This window comes from Acanthopagrus latus, chromosome 8 (genome assembly GCF_904848185.1).
Source record: "Acanthopagrus latus isolate v.2019 chromosome 8, fAcaLat1.1, whole genome shotgun sequence".
In the NCBI taxonomy this organism is placed as follows: domain Eukaryota; kingdom Metazoa; phylum Chordata; class Actinopteri; order Spariformes; family Sparidae; genus Acanthopagrus; species Acanthopagrus latus.
In genome coordinates this window covers 17,540,415-17,552,770 of record NC_051046.1, presented here as the reverse complement: position 1 = coordinate 17,552,770, position 12,356 = coordinate 17,540,415, and the positions used below count along the sequence as shown (strand labels likewise).

The 12,356-nt window shown below is 41.1% G+C and overlaps 1 protein-coding gene across 1 annotated transcript; it reads right to left on the bottom strand.

Annotated features, from left to right (window-relative positions):
- Window positions 1-3,854: 3,854 nt before the first annotated feature.
- On the bottom strand, window positions 3,855-12,264 carry snupn (snurportin 1). The gene is made up of 9 exons (XM_037107924.1): window positions 11,998-12,264; window positions 9,890-10,054; window positions 9,284-9,470; window positions 8,950-9,054; window positions 6,778-6,874; window positions 5,931-6,028; window positions 5,688-5,765; window positions 5,091-5,171; window positions 3,855-4,918 (listed from the first exon to the last, which is right to left on the bottom strand). Exons 2-9 carry the CDS (start codon window positions 10,045-10,047, stop codon window positions 4,598-4,600), a joined length of 1,125 nt encoding a protein of 374 aa, XP_036963819.1. The 5' UTR covers window positions 10,048-10,054; window positions 11,998-12,264; the 3' UTR covers window positions 3,855-4,597.
- Between the last annotated feature and the right edge of the window lie 92 nt (window positions 12,265-12,356).

Genomic DNA, 12,356 nt, shown 5'->3' with positions numbered 1-12,356 from the left:
GGGCTTTAATTCATACCTTGATGTGTTTTTAATGAAGCTATAAAAGTATTCTTATGTATAACATGGACCGCATTGAATTTCTCAAGGCTGTGTTAACTTTCACATCATAGATTTCTTATTATACCTGGAGATAAAGACACTTAGGCTGTCCCCTTCTTCGACTTCAAGTGTTTCGGTAAGAAAAGGTCGGAAATTATAGGTACGTTCACATGCTGGGTCTATTTCTTTTCCCACAAATAGCCAGACCCCACAATAGGGGAACTGTAAATAATGAGGCGTGAGAAAGTCTAACTTGAAAACCAAAGGGAAAAGGGAGTGGACAACAATAGACTTCCTGTCCAACCAGCTGACATCATGTCATTTGGGAAAATGTGATTGGTGAAGCCAGAGGACTGCCCACGTCGTGTCAACTCAGAGTAAAAAAAAAGAAAATCGAGTGCATCAAATATTTAAGTTGATGGAAGATTTAACCCATCAGACCGGTTGGTAAAAGCTGGAGAGGAAGATAAAGTTATTCATGGTTATCAAAAAAACAACAACAAGAACAACAAGATTTTGTAAAATGCACAGTGGGTGGACACCTCTGGTTCAGCTTTAGCAACTCCGTGTTTGGAACATCATATGTCTGACAGGTGCTGCAGAGGTGCAGAACAGGCAGAATTTAGCTCGTGGTTTTCATCGAGATCAGAGAGGCTTAAAGTAAACCAAACTTGTGCGTGTGTGGGAGACAGAGCACTCTGAGAAGTATGACTGTGGACTCACAGGTACTCAGTTCCTGGAAAGTGATTGGTGTTGCTGACTAATAGCTGGATTCCTGCAGCAACCGCATGCCTGACTTTGCTCTCTGTGACAGGGCTCTCGGTTTAGGGGTGACTCAATGTGAGACAGAAATCATCCGACTGTACTCGATGAACAAACATCTTCTGAAATGCTACAAGTCTGGAAGGGTCTAGTACTCCGTACGTTTTTGCAGAAATACTGCATTTGCACATTTGACCGCAGATGTCATGAAATGGGTCGATGATACCTGAAACCACACAAAGACATTGCTCATATTGAGTTTTCTGGAGCATCATTCGCAGGAAATTAACTTCAGAACCAAATAATCACTTTTTCCTTGTTTGCATTTAGGGAGAAAGAAAATCTCACCCAAAACGCAGAAAAAGCACATCATAATCGGCTCCTGCTAACTACAGTTATCTGCACTCATGCTTATCGTTTGTCAGTGTGTGATGTTTGATGCTTTCCAGGAGTCACCGCGTGATGAGATATTGTATTTGTGGTATACAGACTTTCCTTCGCCTGCATTGTGCACCTTCCTCCACCTCAGTCGGTGATCTCATGTTTCCAGGAATAAGTTGAACAGTCCCCACAGAGGGGTTGCGAGCGTGTTGTTTTCACCTGTCGATGTTCCGTGTAGGTGGTAAGAGCAATAGTGATACCATCATCATAAGAGCAAGAACAGGAGAAAACACGACTTTTTTCTTTCCATTGTAGAAAAAGTGAGCAGCGGTTCAAACACAAGACACAACATGTCTTTTGGCTGCAGTGCATGCTGGTCTAGCGAGACTGTCCTGTTTTTCATTTTACATTCATGTGAAGATCTTAAAACTTCACTGATAGCAGCGTTGTGGTTCTCTCGTTATCTGCAATTGGGACTTGTCATCAAATTAAAAGCCAGTTTTTAAAGTTTCTACCACCTATCTCTGCCCCTGTACCTCAGCTGTAAGTGATATTGCTGTGAGGGGGAAGCACCTAGGAGCCACAACAGATTGGACACAAAATGGTTGACTGCAAACTCTCAGTGTGGAGGATACGGAGACATTTTAGCCCACTGGGAGCCTCCAACTCAACAGCTACGGCCCTTGTAATGCCCCACAATGATCATACGCACCATAAAGTCATGCTCACCTGAATTTGGTGAGGATGAACTTGACTTGCCTGCATGCAGCCCTGACCTTAACCCCGTCAAACGGGCCAGGCCGTCTCTTCAAACATCAGGCCCCGTACCCACACACATTCATTTTGGGGGACTTTGGGGCTTACGTGATTTTAAGCCCCAAAATCCAGTGTTGACATGCTCTGAATTTTAGAGTCAACAGCACGCATTTCTTTGACTTTGCCCTTTGGTACACCTGCCTTTGTGCTGAATGCTAAGGTCAGCGTGCTAACATGAAAAATGCTGACGGTTAACCGGTATGTGTGTAATGTTTGCATGCTGTCATTTGCTAATTAGCATCAAATGAAAAGTACAGCTGAGGGGGGGAGGGAGCGTTGGTTTGGCAGGTGTTTGGTCACAAACAAAAACTTGACAGAGTATTTGATGATGGTGTGAGATAACCAGGTTTAGAGATCACTTCAATGTGATTAACTCCTCCTGAGATGACCATGATTGTGTCGAGTAAATTTCACAGCAATCCTGGCCATAGCTGTTGAGATTTTTCACCCATAACCATAAAATATAAACCTCATGGTAGCACTGCAAGAGAAGTCAGGATTCACCATCTGGGGACCATAAACATTAACAAAAATATGTACCGATACCATTTAATTGATCTTGAGATATTTCACAGGGAACTTTGTGTAAGTAAAAATGGATCATTCCTTTGAAGCCTCTACCACTACTACTACTACTACTACTACTACTACTACTACTACTACTACTACTACTACTACTACTACTACTACTACTACTACCTTTAAAGTCATACTACCAACTGATTCCAGACAAGCAGGCCTGAATATGTCAAAACGGACACAGATCCAAGGAGTTTAAAAACTGTACACTTTCGGTAGTAACTGTCAAACTGTATTCTCACCTGAAACAGGGAAACAAAGGGGGAAAGGAAACTCTGCTAAGATACAGTAAACTACTCATACAGCCACGATCTGGTAAGGGAAATGATCTTGGGTGCTCTCTCTCAGATGTGTTGGTACAAGTTGCTGAAACAAAATTCACAGCCCTGCCAGAAGCTCTCATGTCTTTTCCTGTTGTCAATTTCCGCCCAGCTCTTCACGGTTACGCAAATGACACAGTAAGCCCTGCGCAGAGGGAAAGAGATACTCACGATTTCTGCTGATCAGCAGCAGAATGACTCATGTTTTACCATACACTGGAACATCAGCGACATGCACTTACATTGACAGAACGTGTTAGGTCAAGTCAGTGGTGTGCAGTTATTAAGATTACATTTAAAGGAGTTTCTGTACTTCCAGTTAACTTTTATAAATTATGCAAATTATATAAAACTTTTAACCTTTTTTTCTACCTTTTACATACAGTCTGTCAATCATTGCCTTGTAAGAGAAGTAAAAAATATTACATACACGCTTGCTTGCAACATTTATTTTTTAAAAGAAATGCAAAATAATTAACTTGTGATCTCAAGATAACAGTATTTAAAAAAGTAATTGCAAGCACGGCTGTTCTTGGCTTCCGTAATGTGTGAATGGTGTTAATGGTGGTAAAAATGACCAGGATTTAATTAGTTTTTAATTTAAATAGTTTCTTTAATTTCTAGAATGCCTGTTCAAGACTTCACTTTGTTTAAGTCTAATAAAGAGAATTGGTAACACTAAATTATGAGCATTTGCATGATCACAAGGCGTAGTAACGTAAGTAACTGTAATAATAATCAGGTGACTGATCATCTAGTAAGTGTGAACCTATCACATTTCCATGATTAGACTATAATGTCATTGTGAGTTGATCATTGTGAGCTACAGAATTTCATGACACATCCTGCTTTCAAATTGTCTCTCACAGAGGACTGAACTGCATCTGCAGAAACAGACCTTTAAAATACAATGGCACAAATATAACAACCAGTGGGAACGCAATGCAGACAGTGTCAGCCAATTAAAAAAACCCAATTTATTTAGATACATACACTTTAAAAACATCTCTAAGCTATTCTAAATTTAATATTAAATTGTAAAAGTCCATGTCACTGCTGCTGATCAGGACGATAACAACCCACAGGGCGGTCAGCAACACTTCAACTTCCAAAACAGTCGACATCCTACAGATTCTCCGTTACTGTTGCTCAAGTTGATGATCTGCTAAAAAATTAATTAAGCATCAGTGATCGTGGATGACAACACTCGATATGTTTCTTATGCGAGAACTGCAAGATGTGCAGAGCAGCAAAGTGACAACCTGACCACAACACTTACTGTGCGGCACTTTGCAGCAGATCTCATAAGAAAACCTCTTGTCCTCGTTTTTGATCTTATGTGACTGTCTGCAATGTGGTGAAAGGGATTTACAAAAAGACGGTGACTAAGTAATTATAGTGGCTAAATAGTGTGCAATTACTCTCAAGGAAACTAATCAGTTTCGGAGTTCTGTGGCAGGTATAGGTAAAGATGTCAAAGGCAGACTTTTTTTAGCCATATAAAAACACATACGCAGGTAGCACAGCTCTACTAATCTGCACTCTGAGGGCGTCCTGTGCAGTGCCGGATTAGAATTAGCCATGCTTTGCAATTGGTCAGATCTGCAAAACCATTCAGCAGACATTCTATAGAGCTATATGTGGGCCACCACCACTCAGAAGGCTTGAGTTAGCAATTTGCATCTCGTTAAGCCTCCCACTCAGAGCTCCATGTGTGCCTCACATATTGGCTTTTGATTCAAAAAGTTCACAGTGTCCCCGCTGTCCTGGTTCGGGGTGGACAGGTACTCTAGCTCGTAGCCTCCGCTTCTGTTGGCCGGCCGGACTTCAGTAGATGTTTTCTTGTGTTCCAGGATCTGCTGCAGCTGGTGGCTAGCGTATTCAGGCTTGGTGGTGAGGGCTCCTTCGGGAACCTCTATGCCCAGGATGTCGGTGACCATGTAGGGGCGAAGCCAGCCCACCAGAGGGGTGCTGCCCGGGGTGTAGTGGGTCTGCTTGTGGTAGAAGAGAAGTCCATCCACCTACAGCCAGATGAGATGCAGACAAATAAATGTCTCTCTGTTTGTGTTTCATATAAAGACAAAGAATCATCTCCCCCAAAATCCTCACACTTAGCATTTTCAAACACTGCTTGCAAGGTGCAACACTAAGGTGTTTGCTGGAAACAGTTGAAGGACAAAGAACTTTTCTTACGCCGAAGCTGTACTCAGCTGCCAGGGCTTTCTGAATCGACTCCACTGTGCAGTCAGTGCTTTGGAGGCTGACAAACCGGAACTGTTGGACCAAACAAAACCAGAGCACCACCTTGTTAGTTCCAAACACAATTTGTCTTCTTGTCAAATGTGAGAAATTGCTTTCCAATGGCGAGTTTACTCTACAAGGACTAAGCCTGATTTAGCTCCTACTGGGCTCTGCTGCACAAACGCAGAAGATTAAAAGGTGGAACTCGAACTCAAAGTTCACTCAGGCATCCTAAAAGCACCATAATCTTCCAGATTTGCGTGTAATAATCACTTAAAAGCCCAATTAGGACTGAAGGACTGAGGATGGAGTTTGCCTTTCCTTTGTCTCATTTCCCCCTGAGGGGGATTAAGTTCAAGTAGAGGTCTTTATTCATCCCACATGTGGAAACAAGGTGCAATGAGGCACAAAGCACAACAAGCACAAAATGCAGAAAACCAAGATTGAATAAACATTTTACAGCGTCTTATCCAACAATTCTAGGAACTGAGAACTAGGAAGGAAAAATGGAACATGGAGTGAGGAGGCTCTATTCCTGCTGTTACTCACAGGGTTGCGTTTGGCGATCTCTGAAAGGCCGTCCGCCTCCTGAACTTTGGAATGGAGCCAGTAGAAACGGAACTCGGTCTGTTGATGAGAGAACAAGCGATGTAAACAAGAAAACTTTTTTGCGAATCCAGAGCCAATGCGATGGGCAACGTGGCAAAAACACACATCTGTGGCCCAGACTTTGCTACTTAAGCAATTAGACAGGCATTCCTGGATTGTTGGAGGATTAGAAGTCAGTTTTACCGGGCAGTCGTAGACCGGGTGGCCTCTCCAGCACATAACATCCAGGATATAGTATGTTCTGTCCACCTCGCTGTAAATGCAGTCCAGGATTGTGTAGTCTGCAAGCAAAACATTCACAGGGCTATTTATGGATTTAGTGTATATACCAGAGGAAAACTCATTCATTATCACATAAGCTAATATTTGCTAAGTAGAAAGCCATTAGAAGACTTTTAGAGTCTCATAATAGAGGTACTCCCAACATACTGTATCTTTAAGGGGTTTGATGAGATTTTTGATTGACACAAGCAGCACAAAATGTACAAGTTCTGATATTCTATTGTGCAAATAACTTTTTTGATCCTGTATGATATTTTGGAACAAAAAGTAGCTAGGAGATTTCTAAAATACCAACCCCCACTCACCACCATGAACAGTGCTGCAAGGCATTTTGGCAACAAATGCGGCTGTGAAAAAAAAGGCTGTGATTTTTGACCTCCTTACTGTCCAGTTGTTTCCTTTTATTTCCCCAATAAAAGCTTTAAGATTGTAAAAATCTCGTTCGATGTGGAAGCCGAGGATCTAAGTCTATGTTTTATCATTGTGTTATAAACATTTACCTATAATTACACTGTATTTGGTACATCTGGGATCTGACCCAGAAGGTAGATGGGTTTAAGAGGATAAATAACTGTCTGTGATTACTACAATAGAACCTAAGTTTGACGTTCCGGCAAAATAACCTGAACAGGTGAATGGGAGCCAGTGGTGTAACCTTCTGTTGGACCATAACTTTCCTGTGACCCTAAATTATCCGAGCTCTCCACTATAATAGACCACTGCGCTTCACATACAACGGACCACCTACCTTTTCCCATGGCTGAGTTGTGTCGGTTCCCACCGGGCAGCAGGGAGGGGAAACGGTTCACACAGTAGCCGCTTTTAGTGTACGCTGCAGTGGAACCCTACAGAAACACAGTTGATACATGAGGGAGATATTACCACAGTGGCAGCTACTCTTCTCTTTGTCATTTTAACTGTCAAACTCAGACTGAAATGTAGTTTGCAAAGTTGTTGGCTCTAAGAAAGAGAAAAAGATCACATAATTTGATAATCTGGTCTCTTCTAGTGATTGGCCTTATCTCGGCCCCAGTGTTTCACTATCATGCATTACATGATACAAAACTCTTGATATTTGTAAAACAAAAAATATAATTACTTTTAGTGTTTTTTTAAATTTTTTATTATAATTTACTCAGAATCATTACAACAACATTATTTGGTAATATGATATATAAAATGCATATCAGATCACATTGTTGCTACAGCTGAAGTGATTAGCCGATGATAAGACAATCCTTACAACACGATTTCACTGGAAATATGAGAGCTACTTCTGAGTTATCGCCCAGCTCTGGTTCAAATGTATCATAATTGACGTGCATTTTCTATTTTGTTTGCCCTAAATGCATCTAAAATAGGAAAGTGTAACATACTTCAATTCCCAGGACAACTTGATGATTGTCTGATTAATGACCCCATTTATAGCTCCCATTGTTCTCGTGGCTCCATCAGTTACACAGTTTGGAGTTGTTTTGTGGTAGTCGATCCCAGCAGACATCGAACATTCTAACTTGATAGATTTCTTGATAGATTTGGTGCCACAAGAGTTCCCACAGAGCTGCACAGGAACTTTTGAGAAGATAAAAAGCTAAAAAGTGTCACATTACGTAACTCTGAAAAATAAATGTGAATGCATGCATGGAGATGAAACATGTCACATTCAGTTTTCCTCAAGCAACAGAAACCATCCGCCGTTTTTGTTTTTATAAGCGTCTTCAGTTCTTGTTTTCAGTCTTCAGTTTTGTCGTCAATGAGGTCAAAGTCTGAAATAATGAGTGAGGAACTAGATGACTGTCAGTATGATGTGGCAGGGTGTGGAGTGTATGTGACACTCGTACAACAAATATTTGTGTTTGGCAATAGAGGAAAGCTGTAGTCTAGTGCCAGAATGAAAGGACAGACATGTTTAACTAGAGTTACCAGTAATCTGCACCTCACACTGATGAGGTTTTATTACTCAATAACCATGAAACTGACATAGTATGAGGTAAACGAGGCAGTTGCCTTCCGTTCAACACTTACACAGAATACCACAGAAGATGTTGTAAGAGAGTAAATAGGAAAATCCCCCACGTTATGATGGAGATTATTTTTCTTCACAAGAAGATACTGACAGCAAATTTCACTTCCCTTGATATTTAGATGATCATGATACTACCGCTTTAGAAATTACACACAAAAACCTTTTGTGTTTTGGCTAAATGAGTGGAAGAAAATTGTGAAAACAATAAAAAAAATGTAACACCCTCTTGTCTCTTTTTTCACAAGGCACCTTCACAGCAAAGAGAAAGACGTTCCATCTTTTCTGATCTTTTTGTTCCCATGTTATAATCTAATGACATGACATGATTAGTGTTAAATCAGCATGACAGTAACTTATGCAGCTGAGTATTTAATATTGATAATACCACTTGACACTGAAACATAGACTCAATTTAAGATCATTTTATGATTCATTTGGGAGTCATTTTGCCTCTTATATACACAAATCTGAATCTTTTCAGTATCGTAATGAAACCACGTCTGGCTTGCTACTTTACTGCCCATATGACTAATTTAATGTAGCGTTTACCAGACAAGGTAACTCATCCTACAACAGTTTAGATTTATGAGCAATAGATGCAAAGCACAACAATTTCCTCTCACAACACTGATTCAGTAAAGCCATGACACTGCATTCAGATTAGAAAACATTCTGACTACTGTCGTTCATCTTAATTCAATTTCGAAAATCGAAATTTCTATCAGGGCTGAAAATGACACATCAGCAACAGCAAGGATAGAAACTAGTTCAAAATCCAAAAAGAGGCAGCTCACACAATAACAATGTGGTGCTTTGAAATAATTATTGTTTTCCTTCATGAAATTCATGGACCGCAGCGAGAGAGTGTGTAAAAGAGCAGTGACAGGTTCTTACCTTGGAGGCAACAATGAGAGATCTTTTCCCCACAGGACAGACCACCATTAGCCAATCAGTGTCCAGCTCTGATGGCACATCCACCAGCCACTCTGACAGCATGATCTATGGAGAAAGAAAAATGTTTTTTTTACATGTTCATCAATGCTCAACTCAAGGGTCAAAAAATGGTCAAATGCTGGAATACAACAGGCTTGTTGTTGGGCAGTCATTCTAGGAACTCATGCCCCCTCTGCTGGCCAAGATGAAGAACGTATTAAGATGGAACATAGGTTAATGTGCTGTCATTCACACATGAATAAGATCTCTGGGTAATAACACATCAAGCACTGACCTGGTTTGCGTAATGTTTTGGCAGCTTCCTCCTCTCAACCTCCATCCCCTCTTCCTCCTCTGTGGCGTCGTCTTGCCCCCGTTCCCCCTCCTCTTGTTTCTCCATGTCATCCTCTCCATCGCTGTCTGCCCCCGTCCAGTCCCCATCAGCCAGACGCCGCGCATGGTTGACGTAGTTTAACCTTTTACTGAGATAAGTGACGGAGGAAAGGCACATTCAGATACTTGCATTGTGTTATAACAAGAAAACATGACGAGTAATTTATCTGTATGTTAGCCATAGTAGTCACTAAAAACATTTAGAACTACAGCTGCAATTTATGTTTATTTTTATTGTTGATGAATCTGTTGAATATTTTCTCATCTAATCGACTGGTTGTTTAGTCTATAAAATGTCAGAAAATGTTGATCAGAGTTTCCCCAAAGGCCAAGACGATGTTCTCAAATATATCATTTTGTACCAAACCCAAAGATACTCTGTCTACTGTTATCGAGTAGAGAAACCGGGATATATTCACATTGAAGAAGCTGTTTATTAGGCTCTGTACTATAAACTAATGTCAGTTAAAAAACGCAGGTTGAAAAACTGAAAGTTCAGGACATTTACCTTTTCTGCAGGTCAAGAAAGCGCCGGCGTCGCTCGCTCTGCTCCAGCACGCTGTATTTGCTCTTGTACTGTGCCAGCCGAGGGTGGGGGGCGGCTGTACTGTTGGGCTCTTTGGACACAGCGAAGCTGGCCGAGAGGGCTTTGGTCAGGTCATCCATGGGGACTCTGTTCAACCAACCCAAATATAGTTATACACATTCTTTTCCCCTGTTGCCTTTCAGATTCATCATGCCCTTCCCTGACACTACTGATGCTTTTTAAATTGTAAAGAGATGTGTAAGATGAATTCATGAATAATCATAAAAATCAAGCCTGAAAATGAAAATAAGGGCAAGATTCATGGAACTGAACATTCAGAATCTTTATGAACATTTTGCAGGATTGGCTCCATTCCTGTTTGCTACAACACGTTACTGTTACGGTCTTAGTGTTGCAGGTCTGTGTGAGTTTTGTGTTGTTTCTCCTCCATTTGCCAACCTCTCCTTGCCTCCTTGCCTGTGAGTGAACAATCGCACCCGATCTCCCTCACTATTAGGCCTTGGTGATTTACAAGCTCCGTGGAAAATCACATGGGGGACAGTGTGCCAAGCAGCTGTAGTGTTCTGTGTGAGCCAGAATCTTGATTGGTAAGGTGATTTCTTCTATTAAAGTAGTAATCAGCACCAGCACCAGTGTTTATTCTCAACTTCAGTAACATTGCTTTTCTATTTTTTCTGTTGTAGGCTGACAGGCCTCTTCCCTTTAAAAAGGCATTTTTTTCATTTACAGCAATTTGTGTATTCTGGCAGTTCATAGCCATTTTTGCATCTGTTTGACATTTACATGATGACACGTGTTCGTGTTGCTGGGAGTATATTTGTGTGCTGCCTTTAAACCTCTGTCTTTAAAGATGCAGTGTTTACTGAAAATAACATTGTAAAGGGCTGTGACTAACAATTATTTTCATAATCCAGGTTTTTTCATCATTATATTAATCCTGAGAACAACAACGATCAGCCAATGAATGGATTAGATGTCAAATATTAAATTAGCTGTCAACTGTTCTGTTGACCAATTAATCAGTAATTTTTTAAAGGAAATATCTCCTGGAGAGAAAATGAACTATCTCTGGACAAAACAAGATATTTTAAGGAGCTCACCTTGGGCTTGGATGTTTCATCTTATAATAATATCACCTGTGCGAATGTTTTCCTGCAGTATGTTCCTCCAAAAACAGTCATAATACAGCTGATACCAATATACCTGTGAGAGGCCAACATCTGCCCATCAAATCAACCGACAAATGTATTGGTCATGCTCTCATTTAATTCACACTGCTATAAAACAGAGAAAAGCAGCACACATGCTTGATACAGAAGTAAAATAATAAGTTGTCATTAAAAACTGGTGGCAATGTCTTTACTTTGAGGTGATTAATAATTAGACTTATCCTTCCAGCATGAGTATAGATGGCTGTTTGTCTAATGAAGTCTTTAGTGGGACACCATCATTAGATCCTGATAGTATTATAACCCAGCCACTCACCATGTAAACACATATTTACTGGCGATTATCAACATTAGATTTTGTGCTCATCAAAACTCCTTCGCCTCTGTCTGACCCTTATACCACTGGTTCCCCAAACGGAGTCAAACACCACAGAGGGTGAGGAGGGGGCTTCACTTTGTTACCTAATTCCAGTGCTAACATATATAAATAACAGCACTAAGCTAAAAAAGTATGACAAAATGTAACGTCAACTGTTACTGACAGGACGTTTCACCCACATCACTGGGGCAAACAACTTCTATTACGGGTGATGAACCCTTATGTGGTGGGTTTGACGGGATTCCAGGACATGGAAAAAGCCCGGGGACTGTGTCAGACTTCTTCATCAAGCTTAGTTAGCGAGTCATATATATTAGCATGTTAGCAGTTAGCAGTTAGTAGCATTGCGCTAAACCTGCTAGCAACATGTGGGCTCTGACCAACCGTTAGAAACTCTGTTTCACGAGCGGGACGTTACTGCTTTAAATTCCTGCTTGGTACACATAATTATCAGATACAAGCTAACTGCTGGACAGGACGTCTAGTAAGATAATAACTGGTAACGTTAGCTACAAACATACCTTGGACATTCGGGGAGGCTGTTGTTGAGACGTCACGCTGTCATGTTTCCCTCCGAAGTGGGTCTATCTGCGGACTCCCAGAACCACAGGACACGCCCACTATATGATACAGCCTCGAAACGGGCACAGTTTGGCGCGGTTTTACACACCAGAACTGCTCGGGTTGATTTAAGCACAAAGATAAATCTGTAAGGTTTCAGGAAAAGGCCATGAGTTAGGTTAAAATAAGTATGTTAATGCAGGAAGTTATGTCAGGGGGCGTGTCGTGGAGTAAAGTGGGCGTGTCCTGAAGGGCTGCGTTTTTTAGTTGGCCGAGTAAACACAGCAAACTATCCCGGAGTTAACACAGAACACCGTTG